Raw genomic sequence first — 19,090 nt, forward strand, 5'->3', positions numbered from 1 at the left:
AATTGTTGACAAAGGCCAAACAATAGTAAATCAAAAGATATCAATGATGCCTTTAGGGATTACTATCAGAAATTATATGAAGCCAAAAAAACTGTAGCTTACAGGACATTAATGTTGCGTTAAACAGGTTAAATATCCCAGTCATTTCAGAGCGATGCCAAAACAAACTTAGACTTAGAAATAAGTAAAGAGGAAATAGCACAAGCCATTGATGGAATGAAATCAGGTAAACAAGCAGGACCAGGCGGTATTCCTGCAGATATTTACAAAAAATTTAAGGATAAATTATTAATACCACTTCTAGACATGTTTAAAGAAACATTTGAAAGGATGCACTCCTGATACTTTAAATCAAGCATTAATTATTCTCCTTCCAAAACCGGGTAAACCTGCTAACAAGTGCGAGAATATGAGACCTATCAGTCTTCTCAACTCTGACCTTAAAATTGTTTGTAAATTATTAGCAAAGGCAGTTCAAAAAATACTTCCTGACATAATAAATAAAGATCAGAATGGCTTTGTAGAGTGGGAGACAAGGGTTCCATAATGTAAGGCGAATTAGTAAATATCCTTTATTATAAAAGAGGAAAAAGATCGGCTCTCCTGTCACTAGATGCTGAAAAGGCCTTGATGGGGTTGAATGGCCCTATCTTTTTAAGGTTCTAGAGAAATTTGGAATGGGAAACAATTTCATAAAATGGGTTAAGATACTTTATAGTAAGCCTACAGGCAGAAATTTTAACAAACAAAATTTTTCCAAGCCAATAGAAATCAAGAGGGTTGTCGACAGGGATGCCCTCTCTCTCCCTGCTCTTTTCTTTAGCAGTTGAGCCATTTCGTTGGCTATTAGTACACACTCTCAGATTTGTGGAATTACTATAGGCCCCACCGAACATAAGATTTCTTTGTTTGCTGATGATGTGATCTTGTTTTGTCAGGCTCAGCTCTTCAATCCCGGCAGTGTTGGAAGTAATTCAGTTGTTTGGAATTATCTAGGAGCTATAAAGTGAACCATACTAAATCCTCCATTTTACTGTTAAATACAACAGAGCGAGCAAATCCTGCTCCACAAATAACACATTTAATTTTAAAATAACAGAACAATTTGAATATTTAGGGATACAGATAGTGCCAGATATAGAGCAGACTGTTAAAATTAATTATGAAAAAAATAAAGAGGAAATTAATAATTCAGTTGACAGGTGGATGAAGTTGCCTATATCGGTGATGGGAAGAGTTAATGTTCTCAAAATGACCATACTACCAAAGTTGTTGTATCTATTCCAGAATATTACTTTACCTCCTCCTTCTGATTTCTTTAAATGGATAAAACATGTTGTAACCAGTTTTATTTGGAACAATGGTAAACCAAAACTCCGTCTCTCCCTCCTCTATTTGCCATTTGATCGAGGGGTTAAAATGCCCCAATTTTTTATGTGGTATTACTGGGCTGCACAACCGCTCTCTGACATTCTATTTTTCAGAAAAGTTAATCCACACTGGGTAGAGATGGAGTCACATAATTTAAAATTACCTCCTCCATCATTTCTATATTCTGACAACAGCAAAAAATGCTTAAACAGATCAGAAATCCGATTCTGAAACACATGGTAAAAATCTGGAATGTTGTCAGAAAATACCTGAATGAGACAAACTTTATGTCACAGTTTAGCCCAGTTTGGGAGGTAATCAGTCATTTATACCTGGGAGGGCAGATGTAACATTTAAAATATGGGCATCAAGGGGACTGAAAACGATTTGTAACCTTTACCCTCCACAGTCAGATGTTTTTATGTCCTTTGGGAACTACAATCGAGGTTTAATTTGGACAGAAAACACTACTTCAAATATTTACAGTTAAGAAGTTTTGTCAATACCAATCAAGGTGGTCTTAATAAGGTTCCTCATACACAACTGGAAAAATTGTTTTATAAAGAATGCTTTAAGGAAGGTATTATTTCAGACTTTTACAATTTGTTGTTATGTAATACATCAGAAAATTCGACAAAAGTTAATTTCTTGGAGCGAAGACCTATCTGCCAATATCAATGAACAGGATTGGGAAAGGGCATGCAGTAAAGTCCATACAATGTCAATTAATAATTAAGCAAGGATATTACAATTCAAATGGCTAATGTATATATACAACACCTGTGAAATTAAATAAGTACAATAGGAACATACCAGATATATGTATAAAATGTGGCTTAAAAGGTACGTTAATACACGGCATGTGGGAATGTGGCCAAATAAAAACGTTTTGGATAGAAGTGAAAAACGTAATTGAAAAGATAATTTTAAAACAGATCACGCTGGATTCCAAATTATTTATAATGGCTATATATCCGGATAAACATAACTTTAGTAAAGCAGAAAGTACCTTTATTGATTTCAGCTCATTGATAGCAAAAAGATGTATTGCTTTAAATTGGAAAAATATGAATGGACCTGGCACTTCCCAATGGTTAAAACAGATGTTAACTAGCCTACCTTTGGAAAGAATAGCATTATATTCATAAATCAAAACAACATGTATTTGAAAAGATTTGGAGGCCCTTTATTGACTTTATTAAGTTTGGATGTTTCTGATGACCTGACCAATTTTGAATCCTTGCAGCCATGCACTGTATCTAGTGATGATTACCTCCTAAACTCAAAGAAAGTAATGTTTGTGAAAGGCCCTGTTTTATTTTGTTTTATGTTTTATTTTAAGGTTATTTTATTTCTGTTATTGTTTTTTTTTTTTTTTTTTTTTTTCTATATTTGTTTTATATATTTGTATAAAACATGTGATACTGAACTACTTTGTAATTACGAGTATAATTGAAAATTGTTTCACTTTGAAAAAAAACATAATAAAACATTTATGGAAAAAAAAAAAAAAAAAAATACTACATTCAGTGTGTACTCATCATGCTAACATATTTCCACATGAAACATGGTTATAAGATAAGTACACTTCCTCATTTAAAAAGGGCCACAGATTAGATTTCAGAATTCTTCTGCTGGCAATTCCCAAATTCACTTCTCTGTGAGGCTCTTCATTCATCTGACTGCAACAATGACACTACTCAAACTGTCAGCCAATAAGCAGATAATAATGGCGACATCCTCATTATCTTTAGTCTCGCATGTGTTTTGGCCTTTGCCTCCACTTCCATACCGATGCACTCAACAGATTATTTTACACGCTTGTTTATTTAAATAGACTCCAAGAATGGAATGTACAATTCAGACACAAACCATCCATTAGTATAAAAGTTCAGTTTGGTCAAGCAGCACTCCAAATAACATCTATTAGGTCTTTTTTTATCCTCCCTCGCATACGCTCAAACACTCAAACAATCATTCTCAAGTGGGTCTTTTTTCAAAGTGACGTAACAATCATTTGTGTGCTACAGAAAATATCAGTGCTTTAAATGAATGAAAGGAAGATTACATAATTCAGTGCAGAGAAAGAAGAATCCTATCAGTTTAGTTCTAAAGTATGCTAACAATGTGACTCCATATAACTACTACTATTAAGCACAACATGGAACCAGCTTCAGAGGGAAGCTGTCACATGATTTGCTCCTTCTCCCTGGTAGGTTCATATGGTCCATTATTCAAAATAATAGCTATAAAAAAGGTATTACAGGTCAATCAGGTCAATACTATTTCTTTTAACAAGTTTCAATGCCCCCCCCCAAAGCCTTTTTTTTTACTCAGAGTCCTAAAACCTTCATTTAAGATTGCAAAATGATGTGAAAGTTATATAAATGGGGGAGGGGGCACTGTTTAGGTGTTATAACAGCATTAAGAAACTTTGTAAAAGTATGGTGACCTCTTCAGAAATGTTTACAGGTGTTAGTCTCCATGTATCAAATATAAAACCACCAGTTCCCAAACATAGTTATTTAGACATTGCATATCATTAAGTATTTCTATTGCTGTCAGACAGATATTTTAAATAATGTTATATACTTCATACAAACCTTCAAATCCACGTGTGACCTGAGTTCGCTGGTGCAACGCTGAGGATTAAAACCTCAAAAAAAGGCCACTTGAGAGAAACACCCCCTTTAGGAACAATGGCTGAACTTTGGCATTCTGTCACAATGCAGAAGGCATTTGGGGTAGTAAAGCTAAAGTCAGTGTTTTCATCTCCTAAACCCACAGGACTGCTTCTCAGGACCCGAGGCACTTGGTGCACAGTCCACCCACACAGACACATCCACACTACAGACTGCGAGTAACATACTCAGATAACTCTCACTTCACACTTAGGAGCAAATGATGTCGAAACACTTATTGTAGGAGTTTCTGGTGAAGTGTACAGTCAGACATCGACCTAAATACATACCAGAGACAGACATGATTCGGCATTCTCCTGTCAACATGTGGCGCACAGGAGTTGCTCAGGCACCAGTGAAACTGGCCACGTTGGCCCTCAGGCAGGCTGCTGGGGGTTGATGTTCATGTGAGGGGGATGACCAAGAAGACCGATTCGTTGCTTCTGCTTCCTCTGCTCTGTCATCTGCAAAAGGACACAAAAAGCCTTTATAGACGACTGCGAGCTAGCAAACATGACTGAAAACCATGCAGGATTTAACATACACAAAAACTGAAGTGCAAAAAAGACAAATTGTGGGCTTAATAAGAGAGCTTAAGAGGTGCTGGTAGGTATGCTTTGTTGCTTTTGGGACAGAGCCAGGCTAGCTGTTTTTCCCTCTTTCCACTCATTGTGCTGAGCTAATCTAACAGCTGCTGGCAGTCACTGCACATGCACGAGAGCGGTATCAATCATCTCATCTAACTGTAGTGACTGTATAGAAACTTCGACACTACCGCTATCCAAGCTGATTGCCAGAAAATGATGGCATTATATGTTTCTGCAAACCGCAGATATGTATGTAAGTTATTGTGTAGTGGGTACATTTACAACATTGTTTTTCAACAATGCTGTGGTTAGGTTTTTTGCACAAAAAACAACAGTGTGGCTATAGTTAGAAAAAGATACTGTTCTGGCTTTAAATATCCAGTTTTGCGGGGCACCTATAGCTCACCTGGTAGAGTGGGTGGCCAATACAAAAAGGCATTGTTCTTGTCGCAGCGGCCGTAGGTTCAGGCTCCTTTGCTGCACGTCATCCGCTTTTTCAATCTCTTTCACTCCAAAGTTCTCTTATCAAATATAGGCATCAGGCCCAAAAATAATATTAAAAAAATAAATAAATACCTGGGTTTGGGGGCACAATCCCTGCTGGAAAAAAGCCATGTCTCTGTAAAGTACAACCATATTTCACAGCACAATCCCAGCAGGAAATGCAACAACGTTTCTCTAAAAAACAACTGCTTTTTGCGGACCTGACCTTGGTGGAAACACAGCAACAATTCGCTACAAATAACCCACGTTTGGTGCCCAAAAATCAGCTGGAAGCATAACAAAGACTTGCTAAATCACAACCAGTTTTGTCATTTGTTGGTCTCAAACAGTGGTCTGCAGCTTGGTTGTCATCTTGTCTAGGTGACACGCCATCCACCATCTCCTCAACCTCCAGATGATAAAGTCAGCTTATGTACTATAAAAACAGTGATGTGATACACATGGAACATGCAAATGTAACATATTTGTGGTTTGCAGAAATACACAAAACTAAACCTACAAAAAAATGACTCCGCAATATACTGGATACTGCCGCTGCCATCTTGCGCTGGTGATGTCATTTATGGTAAGAGTCTGTGCAGTACCTATCAGGAAGTGGATCCGCTACATTGAGTTCACGCCCACACACCCATCCATCCCAATCGTGAGCAGTGCAACTGATTGTGAGCAAATCAACTGGCACGCACAGCTGTCACTCATGATGTTACACCCTCTTTTATAGCATCAAATAAATAATTAAAACCAACAAGCATTGAACAAACATCAGCACTACTTGAAATGACAGAAACCACCTTTGGGAAAATTTATTTGGGGTGTACTTTGAATTTTTAGCTTGGGCCATGTCCAGTCTGCTAACATGGACTGAGATGTTTTGGCTTCACTTTTGGATAGTTTTTATGTAATCTGCTACAGTCTATGGTTCCTAAATAATAATAAATAATCAATATAACTGTTGGATTTGAACTATAATGTTATAAAGTTCCGTTCATTTTTAACTTAAAAGAACAGCAAAAACTGATTGTTAACTAATGTAGGTATTAGCTTGGATAGTCACCACTTCAATTATGGCGATGGTGCAACTACAAGCAACAAACAATAATTCTTTCCATGTATTTCCTTTAAAACATGTTGAGTAATTACAGCGCAGGCTGTCAATAACTTCCCAATGGCTCAACATTAAAGGACATTCTCTGAAAAGCTATCTGGTTCAGATGGAGGTAAAAGAAACAAATCATGGGTGACTGCGAAGCGAGGGAGTGTGTGATTTACTGTCACATGACATACCTGCTCCTTGAGCTCAGTCAGCTGCCCAGACAGGTTGGCAACCAGCCTCATGGTCGACTCCAGCTTCTCCTGCAGGTTCCTGATTTCATTTTGCTCGCCCTCCGCATCGCTGCTCACCAGTGACATGGCGCGCATCCGTGGGAACCAGTCCAGGTTGTGCTCCTGTGGTTAACCGAGCATATCAGTTATGTAAAAAATAAAGTATTGGTAATTTTAACAGGAAGGCGCAACTGTTTGGCAATCAAGTGCTTAAATGTGAACTCTAAATGCCACTGCTCCACATTGTGTTTATGAAGGAACGTGCTTGAATGGTGTTATTGCCACAGGAGTAACAATGGGGAGTAAATGACCTCAGACTGCTACAATGGAAAATCCCAGTACACTGACCAGTGATTCCTTATCAGGCTTTGATCAGTGTTAGGGTTTGACCGCGACTCATGTACCATCCTGTAGACTTCCTGTTTGTCTGCACTAGTCTGTTTGTGTCATTAAATGTGCATGACCAACATGTCTGTCAGTTGAGATTAGAAAAGAAGAACATATTACTGTACTAAGGTGTGTGAGACAAGCCTGTGCATGTTTACAAGTCTACTCAATCATAGGCACTGTACCAAAAACGTGACACAAAAGTAGACGCCCATTTCACTGCTCTGTCACTCAGGATTGCTGGAAATAATGTAGTCCAAGAAGATAGCGCGGTCTAATACTGAATATAATGCATTTACACACACACACGCACACACACACACATAAAAAAGCAAGCCTGCACTGTGAAAATTGATGTGTGTTTTCAGGGTGTGTCTATGTTTTTTATTTACCATGATCATCTCAGCCACGTAGCTCTCGGGGCCTGTGTATTCGGTGGAATCTTTAACTTTTACCAGCACAATGAAGAACAGGTAGTGCCACATGTTGTGCTCCTCTTTGATGTGCTCCTCAAAAGTCACTGTCTTGTTGTCAAACTTGTCCCGCTCCAGGCCTGTAGAAGAAGCAGTAACACGTTATATATGGTACAAAGTTACAGCATGTTTAAGAAAAAAAAAAACAGAAGCCAACTTCTATATGACCAGTTTCTGTTTTGTACTGACATTGAGGAAGCAAACTTGTCAGTTTGAAGGAATAAATGAATGAAAAAAGTGGAAGTGTGACAAGAAAATAGTAAGTATGGATTCAGGAAGTTTACACATACAAAAGATCACAACAAACTAACCCATCCCAGACAGAAAAAAGTAGATTCTCTCGCTCAAACTAGATTACAGCTTTCCAAGAACGTTGCAGTTCACATCCACGTCTGCCCTGACTCATATGATATACAGTACTGTGCAATAGCCTTAGGCTCCTTAAACTTTATAACTTTAGCAGGGTTATAATGATCATACATACTTATTTCTCAGTAGTCTCTTTACTAAACTACAGAACATACAGGAAATATGTATACAGTATCAGTAGAGCAAATATTTCAGAATAAAACAACTTCAACAGGCTGAAGTACTTAGTGTGATCTCCCTTTTCACTTAGCATGTCTTGAACTCTCTTGGGCAGACAATATGAGATTTACAGTACTAATCTTCTGATGTATTTACACCAGGTTACATTCAGGAAAAGTCCAAAGGTCAATATTGATAGCTACCTTTTGTCAAGTTGTACATTTTCATGTTTCACACTAAATACTGGCTTCAGTCTGAAGAAGCCATTTTGTTATGACTCCTTTGGCATTTTTTTAATGCATTGTACATGTTCTCTGGATTCTCTGTACATTAGTAAAGAAAAAAAAGAAAAAAGAATACATATCCCCGTTACAACTTTGCTAAAACAACAAATCTATGGTAGCCTTTGCACAGCACTGTATTCAGTGATAGACTTTAAAATAATTAATGAAATGTTAGAAGTCAGATTGACATGCTGGGCCAATAAAGCGGTTTGTGATAGAACATAAAGTTGTAGTCATGACAGTAGACAATGCTTCAAATATGGATGTTTTTACAGGGAAGTTACAGATTCTAAAACGTGGATAGCTCACACACATCTTCTCCCGGCAAAACAGAAGATCGATACAATCAACATAGTTTCAAGATGAACAACCGAGATTAGTATCTGACCAAAATGTCTGATTTTCTGTTCCTGAGTTATGGTGTCAAGGAATGGCCAGAAAATAGTTTTCGCATTGAGAAGTTGACCTTTGACCTTTTGGATATGAAATGTCATCATGTCATTTGTAGGACATTTTTTATCTTAGTTCGCATATGAATTCTTGAGTTACGGCAAGAAAAAAATGTGATGTGAGGTTACAGTGGCCTTTGACCACCAAAGGCTAATCTGTTCATCATCTCTTGTTGGATGTTCGTGCCAAATTTGAAGAAAATCCCTATAGGCGTTCCTGAGATGTCGCACTCAAAAGAATGGGAAAGAAGGACAGATGAACAACGTAAAAGCATAATGCCGCCAGCAACAGTTGTCACTGGTGTGCAGGCATAAAAACTAATGCAAAAAAACCAAAAAGGTGTTTTTTTTTTAAAGCAACAACATTAAAAAACAAGGCAACAAAATGCAGTTAGAAAACAGACAAGGAGACGAGACAGTATTGGTAACAAATAGCACAATACAGAGGTATTACAACTATAAAGCAGGGTTGATTCACACTAAATTACAGTTTAAGCTGCGGAAAATTAAGCATCAACCATGACAGGCTGTCAGATGAGGGGAGCTAGTGTCCTTGAAAGAAATGAAACAACACATAATTTCTTTGGCAGTGAATTGCACAGTTATTTGATTTGGGGATTTTGTTAAATGGATTTGACATGCTAAATAGATGCCTGTCTGCTATTGTTCAGAAACTAAAGAGGAGATTTTGCATAACATCTTTAAAGTGGCACACAAAAATGCAATTATGTAAAAAAAAACATAAGTGAAGAGAATAGTGCAATATTATTAGGGACAGTCTAGTCCTGTAAAACAGACTAAATTCAAAAGGACTCCAAGCAGCAACCTCTGAGGCTGAAAAATTAAGCCAACATGTCAGTGCCAAAAACTGCAGTTCTTCAAATGGCCACTTGAGGCTGACTCCAGAAGTGAGTCAATCCTCATAGACCCTCGTGTTAAAATGCCCAACATTGCAGCAGAGCTAAACATGTTCACAGCCTGGTGCAAAAACTGCCTTGGTCTCTTTAACTAATATCAACATGCATGACTGGTTAACGCAGCCAGGTCAATTTTCATTGTTTATAGTTTATTGGCTATTTTTCACTGTTGTTGTTGGTGTCATGCACCCTTCACTAAGAGCAGATTTGTTTGTCATTTAACTTTTTTGTGTTTTTACCGTTTTTATCTGTATTTACAATTCTTGACAGACATTTCTGCTATTTTTTTTTTCTTGGACTTTATGGTGTTTTTGCAATTGCTATCGAGTATCATATATCTTTCTAGCACACTGGATGTGCATAACAGCATTGCTGTAATAGAGTTTAATGCTCAGTCATTTTTCCCTGAATAAAAAACGGTTTGATGATGATAATGACAACTGTGCACGGATTGATTTTTACATAAGTCAACCCAGTATAAGCCAATTTTTTTGTGCTCATGTATACACTATACCAAAATAGGATTAAAACCAGGATATGCCCGATATGCCTCATAAACAGGTAATTCATGTACATGTAACTGCACTCAATGAGTCAGATCCACCCTTTGTTCCTCCACAGCTCCACACTCTTGCCCAAATATATTAACTTCAATCTCCAAAAACAAGAGTCCAAATGCCAAACTAAAGGCCTCAAAACTGGACTTACCAAACCAATGGGTGACCTCAAGACATCTGAATGAAAACGAGTTCTGTGGGTACCCACAAGTCTCCTCTTTACGGACAAGCCCACATTATGCTAGTCCTGTGCAGTTTTGGGCAAAAACCATGCAGTTTTTGAATGTAGTAAATGGCTTATTTTGCCTATTTTATCAGAATATTTCTGCATATTGGGGTCCCCAAACAGTCTTTAAATTGTTACCACCTACAAGCTGAGCATACAGCTGCTGCCTGCTTTACCATGTTAATCTGGACTTCAAACATGTTTTTAAAATACGCTAAATAATAGGATTGTAAACATACGGTTAAAAAAATCTGGTTCATCGTAATTAAAGAGTGAAATTGAGTGATTAATTGCAATTCAAAAATTATTTTGAAACTTTGTTTGACAGCCCTAGTAATGACACAATGGATCAAAATCCAGACAGTATTCTGGAAAGGGCCTTTAAGGTAAAGCTCCTTTTTGTCTTTCCTCTACACAAGATGGAGACTGAGGTTGGGAGGTTGAGATTCCTTGTTCAGAGATGATTTTAGCTACAGATAACAATCAAACCTGCACAGGAAGTACATGATGTGAATCAATCATAGGCTACAGACCCAAAGACCTAAAAACTAACGCAAGATTGAGAAAACGATCGATTGCTTATAACACCGAGCTGGAGGATGGAGAGCCACTTAAGCCGGTGGAGGTCAGCTCCTAATCTCTGCATCTCCTGTTCCCTTGTGCCTCCCCTGGAAACCATAGAGACGGCAGCTCCCCCTGTGGCCTGGCCTTCTTTAACATGAGTGAGTCAGAGCTGATGGCTGGCTGTGTGACATAATACCGTTCTCGTTCCATATGCTTACCTATTGTCCCGACTGCCTGACCCAACATACGCACACATGCTCACATACAGCATGTTCCGCTGGGCTCACACATACATGCGCTGTATAGTTGCACACACAGTCAGCAGCAAGTACTTTTTTTTAGGCACTCTCACATGTACTGTGCATATAAGGAAATGCAGATGAGGCTACGCAGAGGGTAGTCAGTGAAGTCGCACAAAACATATGGTGTGAAAATTAAGTTTGTGAGTGTGTGCAAGTGAGTGGGAGAAAAAGTGTGTGCGTGTGTGAGACAGACATGAATTATGGAGGCGAGCAGAGCAGTGGCAGGAAGCTCTCATGACTCAGCCTTCTTTGGAACGACAGCTAAGTCAAAAAGGGAAGGGGGGGGGACTGCAACAAACTACATGCACCTTAACAGACGTACTTAACTGAAACCAGAGAAACCACCAAGAAATCAAACGCACTGAGAGGGGAATTTGGGAATTAACTGAGTGACACAAGCTGGATTGTGGAAGAGCACTAATGACGCACAGGCTTTGAAACACAGGGCCCTTCCAACAATTGAGCACGGCACCTACCAGGCTGGCAGGGTGCTTTAATGATTACAGAAGTAATCCTGGCACTTGAAAGGTAGAGGTTTGATTCCGATGTCAATATCATTAGGAGGATATTCTAGCACAAGCTGCTGAATGCATGAGAGAGCTGTGCCACGAAAGACAAAAACTAGATGTGACACATAACCAGTATGTCTGACGTAACATGCAATGTAGACAACTTTAAGGATGCAATTAAATATTTTGGTTATTAACTAGAGGGGTAGTCAGAGAGCACAGACCTCCGCCAAGGCCAAATAATTTATCTTACAATATTAACAAAACCGAGAAATAATCTGTCTATACACCCCCTGATTCAGATCTGCTCCAAAATTTAATGAATTTTTCCTCTGGCCATGCTACTCCCTTCTTGCACCAAGTTTCATGAAAATTGTTCCAGTAGGTTTTTTCGTAATCCCACTGACAAATAAACTGAACCAAAAGCATAACCTTCGTGGCAGGAGGTAGTTAGTATTGATTGATTTTCAAATAACTTAGCCTATCTGGTATCAGAAAAAAAGAGAATATTCAGCGCTTTTTACTAGCCAAAAGTGTCTTCCAATTGTTTATTTTGTCTAAATAACAATTGAAAAAATTGAATTAGAACCAAGCAGTGACCTTTGGGGCTGAAAATTTACATTACAAAAGTAATAGTTCGCTTCAGCCTCTACAGTTTGTCTGATCAAATCAGCAAAATACTTGCTGCTCATGGTACACAAGGTGTCAGGATCCCACAGTTTGCCCCCATATTCTCTCTGCTGATCCCATACTTCTGTATTGACTTTTGTCCTCCTAAAAGTTCCGGTTTTGGTTTGACAGCTTATACAAACTTATTTCTTGGTTCTTTACATTGTTGGTAGTACATGACACACTACACAGTACTATGACACAGCAGCTTTTAGTGATTTTTCTGTTGTTTGTTAGCGAAAGTAAATGTCAAGGAGGCACCTTTATGCAATACACAGTCAATAGAGAGTGAGGGATTGTTTTCTCCCCAAGTGGGAGTGGGCCTTAAATGTGCTCTGTCTCTATAGACCCATCGTAAAATATCCAACTTTACAGCAAAAAAATTAAAATGTTTATAGCCTGCTCCCAAGAATTACTTTGATCTCTAGAGCTAATTTCCATAATTTTCATGACAACTGTTGGTGACGGCCAAAATGTCAAACTCGACTCAAAATGTGAGACATCACACCAATGACGGATGTCTATGGATGTATAAAGAATAAAGAGAACTGGATACAGTGTTTGAAGCGGGGTCCTATTCATTGTTTGGCTGAGCGGCTAGCATTCAGTTTAGCATTCCGCTAAAATAAAATGGGGATAAAATGATGATAGTGTGGCTCTTCTAGACTTTCGAGATTTTACCAGGATGAATGGATCAAATCCTGATAGTGATATGAGTCATTTCGCATATCAGCTGATTACAGATGTCACTTTCACAGTCTCAAAAGTCTATGGGAAGTCTTTTTGGGCCCAGTAGCATCATGTGACAAACCTTTAAGCTGTATTTCCATTGTTTGGCTACTACAAAAATTGGCTTCAAAGACCAGGGCACTTCCTGAGGGCCTTGTGATGTCAGAGTGGCTATGCCCATTATATTTATACAGTTTATGGTTGGAAGCTATGTTTCCCATTTTTATATCCTTGAAACTATTAACAATTTATAACAAATGTGGTAATAGTACTTCTGATTGACTAATTGATTAAACAACTAATAGTTCAAGCACCAGTCACCATGTAACAATGGAAACAAGAAATTAGTGGGGCTTGGACTGATCTACGTATTAACAGATAAGTCCGAGCAGTCTCACCGCAGATGAAGCAGGTAGTCTTTAGGACTTCTTCTTTCTTCTGTTTTTCACTCCTCAGGTCAGCAAATGTGTCGATGATGACACCAAAGATGAGATTAAGGACAATGATGATGACCATGAAGAAGAACAGCAGGTCGTAAATCACCCTGGCTGCAAACAATGGCTCCTGGGAAAGTAACAGGAAACAGGTTAAATCCAAAGGTTAACAACAGGGACTTCTGTACAGGCACTGTTTAGAGGTAATGACCAGAAAACAATATTAGTAATTTTACCAAGAGGTTGTAATGTAACCAATATAGAGAGACTATCCCATTTGATCCAAAGTGCAGCTCTTTACATAAACACATGATAGGGATGATGTTGTGAGTTTAAACGTGGTTAACCTTCCTCATCATGGATGTTAATGGAAACACAAGACCACAGGTGTAACCTGCCAGATGCTACAGTAACAGAGACGACGGAAAGCCGGTAAACCTGATGCAGCCTGTGTCTGTCTAGGTAAGACACACTTTAAAAAGGTCCTACAATGAGAAATGTTTGACATCATTAGCTAATAGAGCTACAAAGGACTTAACTGCTGACATACTATGCTGTAGGTACATTGGCCATTTAATTTTCCATTATTAGTTAATCATCTTTCAAGGTACAATATGTAAGATATGGTCAAACTTTTGTTTGAAACATTCAAATAATGAAATAATTATCGTCAGAATGTGAGGGAGTAACAGTTTCCGCTTTATGTCAAATATGTGTTTATACTGTTGCAGCCTTTAAATGGCGTCATGTTCACAAGAAGAGTCCATATGAACAATCCCCTCTTGACCTCGTAAGTGGATATTTTCTGAAAGCTTCAAGTCACGAGTTGCAACATGTTTGCTAACATTTTCACAAATGGTGGAGGAAATGGAAGTTAATTTTTCAGTAGATGGTGAGATAGTATATTTACCTTTAGCAGTACAGAACTTTTGTTAGAATTTTAAATGTAATACATAATATGTTTGAGGAAAATGTTGATGATCTGAAAAACCTTAGCGTTATCCTGTTACTTTTCCTTTACATTTCCTGCATTACGTTACCTGCTCCTTAGCTTGTTAAATTGTTAGCTTCAGTGGCTTTGAGGCGCCAGCAGTAGCGTCCATGTTGCTGTTGTCCAGCAGCAGCGCTGTAACGACTTAACCACTTGAAAGCCGACCATATTTAGTAAATTGCTTCCCATGTCATAACCACATGCTCATGTCTTCCATTTGAAGGACTGCATCAGTTTTAGCAAATATTAAATAGCATGCTAACCAGCTAGCCCCACTCGCCCTATCTTGTCATACAACTTGTAGCTTGAGAGGCAATAGTAGCATCCAGTCCAACATGACGTAGAGCTACAGCCCCTGGTGAATGCCAAAATAAATGCAATGTTGATCTGCAAAGAAAGAAATGATATACACTAAAAAGAAGCAAAACAAGAGAAACAGCGCTGTGGCTTTCCAACGCTAGAGACAATTCTTTGGCAGTAAAGAAATGAGGTCTGATGCTGAACTCATAAAGTTTCTTTTACACTTGTAAGTAAGATCATTTGCTATTTAGCGAAGCATATTTTTAGTGCAACTAATGATAACACAAACTGTACTAAAAAACATTCTAAATGCCATCAACATATAGATGTATGGTTTTGATGTGGCTCTTTGTTGCCACTGTGGTTTTTCTAAAACTGAGCTGAAGCTATAACATAAACTATAGCCACATGTTAAGATTATAAGACAGAAGTGATATTTTCACCGGCTCTCAGAGTCAGCAGATGGTTGAATTGACTGTGTTCTTGCCCTGCTGTTAATTGGTAGCTGCCTTTTTTAAATAACTGATGACTGTAAATTTAGATTGCACAGACCCAGTAGTAGACCGCTGAGCTGCCCCTCTCTTAAGAGCATGTGGCCAAGCATTACATATCACACCTTTAGATTAATGGCTGCAAATGCAGTCATACACTCGTAAATATTTAGGAAAAGCTTGTTTTGAGGCAACAATGTACTGGTGCACTCTGCCACTCATATTATCATATGACTGACTGCTATTTTACTGCAGCAATTTAGCTCAGCAGCCAGCAGAGACTTTCTGGCTCGAGTTGGACTGCGTTGTGAATACGTGAGGCACATATTCACATCCTCTTTTGACATCATTAGCGGTTGAGCCTGAATTCGGTGGAAATCTATTTTGAAGTTAAATTCTCATACAAGGCGGAGGCAGTGCAGCTGGAAGGAAATATTGTGAAACCTCCATTGCTTTTAAAAAAAACAAACTCAGCGCAGTGGGCTTGGAGCCAGCTCACATGACCCATGCTGCAGCTGCGGGTGCTTCCACACTGTCTCAGCAAACACACACACACACACACACACACACACACACACACACACACACACACACACACACAAACAGTATTGTCAGGAGTCTAATCAGAGTTGCATGTACCTCTTTGGAAGGCTTGCGGAGAACATCCCCTACACCCCCTCCACTCCTTAAGCCATGACTCAGCACCGTGACGATACACATCAGTAAAGAGTCACATGTCCGCTCCATGTCGCTGTCCTCTTCACTGTCATTCCCAATATCTGAGGAAGCAGAAGGGAAATCTGTAATCTAAACATTTAAGAGGCTGTAAAAAGGGCAGTTTATTTATCCTAAGCAGGTGTGTATTTGTTTTCAGACCATTATAAACTGCACTGCAGCCCCAGGGAACATCAATCACACTTAAATGCTTTATAACTGAGTAATGAGGACCACCAGGACCTATACTTTTTAGTACTTGAACGGTGGCTCATAGTAACTATTAAAATAGTAACTATGATGTGGTGTCAAAAACAGCTTTGGTTATTATTATAAGTAGTAATATTAACACTAATGTTACTTTTCTTATGATATTATGATGATTTAATGCATGACAACAGTGTAATTAGATTTTATGTTTCACAAAAATATTGATCTAAAGCCATACTGATGAGGCACTGAGTATTTTGGGGTATTTGATGCCATTCTATTGTGCTTATGATGTTCATTTACATTATTTACATAAATGACCAATGATAGCAACTAATCAAAATAGAGTTTTAGCTCATTTTAAAATATTTTCTCCAAATTAGAAATATAAATGTCTTTATTTATTTATTTATTTATAAATTTAAATATCATTAGCTTAGTTACAGGATCTTTTGATACTTTTTTTTTTCATATTTCAGTTGACAGTGTGACAGCAGTTAGTCAAAGCAAAAGTGTTTTTGTTTAGATGGAATGTGACCGCCGCTGTGGTTGAACTTGTTCTGAGCCGAAAACAAAGATCAACATTTCTGAGAGATTTTAATAAATGTGATACTGTCTTTGTGTCACTGTAGAGCAACCTCTGACCTATTTAAATGTTGGAGAGTACAGAACATATTATGATCCTATTTGCTTACTGTGTTTATTACTGGCCAAATGACTACCATCAAATAGTTTTTTTTTTGCCTGGGCTAATGGCTGGGGGGATGAAACTGACATTGTTCTGTTTTAACTGAATTAACTAATGTCACATGAGGGCTGTTGAAGTCACATGTAAATTGGTCAAAAGGCAGTTTTGTGACAGCTGGGGGAGACACATGAATTAAAGTGTGAGTTAGTGCGAAGCTGCAGAAAACAAAGTAGTGCAAAAACATCCCACAATTTTCCTGTTACTTGTTATGAACTGAAAAGGATGATTTCCTAGTAACTCAAGTAGGCTGTGCATTTTCATTTCCATAAATCTTTCCTACATGTACCTCTTGCTAGGTTGTTATTTGTGTTTTCTTCCATTTTTTAAAAAAAGTATGGTGGCTAGTCCAGGAACTTTGACCCCAGGCTTCTATAACTGTGCTGAACTAAATAAAATTAACCACATTATAAACAGAGCTTATTGTTACCACTCTTTAAATCATGACAAGAAATCCACACAAGGAGACATTACATTGATTTAAATACTATTAAGTTAAGTTAAGTTAGGTCAATTCATTTTTAGCCCAATATCACAAATCACAAATATGCCTCAATGGGCTCTACATTCTACACAGCACACGTCAGCCTCCATCTTCAGTGAGTTGAGAACCAACCAAATTATGTTGGTACTACAGAGTACTGATTCAACATAAATCAACTGATGTCAAATTTTGTCACAGGGTTAAGAGAGTAACTTAGAGTGTAGGGAGAAATACAGAGAGTGAGACCATGTCACCCCTGTAGCTTGTTTGATCTCCAGGGTAATGGCGATCTGAAAGCAGTTGCAAGTGTGGTAGCACTTTTCAAAACTCAACGCAGACAACGCTTGCTACAATATTTATGACGCAAAATGCAAAGCCAGCCAGGGCAAGACCTGAGAATTGCCTTGGTCAAAAAAAATATATATAGCTAAAAGCTGAAAAGTGTTTGATAGCCTGAAAGCAAAAGTCTCCCACAACAGCCGCAGCTAATGTTAGTAGCAGCTACTGCCAAAAGAAGTTGAACCCTTCAAGGAAAAACAAGATTTTAAGTGAGGCAATGAGAATTTCATTGACATTTAGGTAAATAGTTAACTAGATTGATAACTTTTATACACTTTTTGTTATTTACCAGGGTTCAACATTATTGTTTATTTTCACTTGTCCAGGTGGGTGAGTGGATTAAAACTTCCTTGCCTGAAGACAATTTTTACTTGCCCCTAAATAGGTTCTTCTGTTTATCAGCAGTTATCAAATAACAACTTGATTTTCCTCTGAAAAACAGTCCCGTTTGATCCGCTTTGCTCTCAAATGAGAGGCAATCTGTGCAATACATAGCTGGAGTTTTGCAAACACCAGCTAATCAAATAAAGTCCTGTTTCCAGGAAAGTTAAAATGCTTCAAAGGCAATGGTGGGTATCAGTGCCAAATTCCAGGTACCCCTATCAATTCATATGTGAATGGTACCAATCCTACTCCTTTTAACCCTTAATTTGAATAAGAAACGCTCCGTCAAAACACCTTTAATGGGGAAAAAAGTGGAAGAAACCTCAGGAAGTGCTGTGGAAGGATCCCTTTCCAAAGATGCACAGACATGCAACAGATGTCTTCTGTACAGACAATAGGCTGATTGTTTTAATGATTAAAATATTTAGCTAAAGACACAATTCTCCAGCTAAACTCATTTAAAACCAAATGTGGCAGTGTACATTACCTTCCTGTGGGGCCTCTGTGGTGCAGTTCTCATCAATCCCTCCCTGACAGATTCCGGCAGACAGAAACTCACTGGCCAGACTGGCTCCATTTTCTAGAAAGTAGGAAGGGACAATGTAAACATGTTCTTATCCTATCAAATGAAAACGTTGTTAAAAAAAAGGATAAATGACAGGAGTCTGTCCTCACTCAGAGTGGTGTTTGGAATCCGATCCACCTCAAGGATGAAGTCGTCTTTAAAGAAAATGTAGCCAACAATGGAGAACAGGTAGACCAAGATGAGCGCCAGGACAGCAGTGAGCACGATGGAGCGTCCGTTGCGAGTCACACTCTTTATTACATTCAGCAAAGTCTCTTCTCTGTACACCAGGTCAAACAGCTACAAAACCAAAGGACATTTTAGGAAACATAAGGTGATAACTGATTGATTGTAAAGTGGCATAATGCCCCTC

General features: G+C 38.3%; 1 protein-coding gene across 8 annotated transcripts in view; it reads right to left on the reverse strand.

The window, feature by feature from the left end:
* Positions 1-3,179: 3,179 nt before the first annotated feature.
* LOC121952968 (inositol 1,4,5-trisphosphate-gated calcium channel ITPR1) overlaps positions 3,180-19,090 on the reverse strand; it is a 107,191-nt gene continuing 91,280 nt past the window's right edge. For all 8 annotated transcript variants that reach the window (XM_042499869.2, XM_042499861.2, XM_088084253.1 and 5 more), the window contains 7 exons: positions 18,828-19,017; positions 18,640-18,732; positions 15,916-16,055; positions 13,459-13,624; positions 7,246-7,406; positions 6,428-6,589; positions 3,180-4,516 (listed from right to left, as the gene is read on the reverse strand). In XM_042499869.2, the coding sequence (XP_042355803.1) occupies positions 4,430-4,516; positions 6,428-6,589; positions 7,246-7,406; positions 13,459-13,624; positions 15,916-16,055; positions 18,640-18,732; positions 18,828-19,017 (999 nt within the window). In that variant the 3' untranslated portion in view covers positions 3,180-4,429. The remainder of the gene's footprint in view (positions 4,517-6,427; positions 6,590-7,245; positions 7,407-13,458; positions 13,625-15,915; positions 16,056-18,639; positions 18,733-18,827; positions 19,018-19,090) is intronic.

Source organism: Plectropomus leopardus, chromosome 2 (assembly GCF_026936395.1).
Source record: "Plectropomus leopardus strain MGB_pleo_1.0 chromosome 2, ASM2693639v1, whole genome shotgun sequence".
In the NCBI taxonomy this organism is placed as follows: domain Eukaryota; kingdom Metazoa; phylum Chordata; class Actinopteri; order Perciformes; family Serranidae; genus Plectropomus; species Plectropomus leopardus.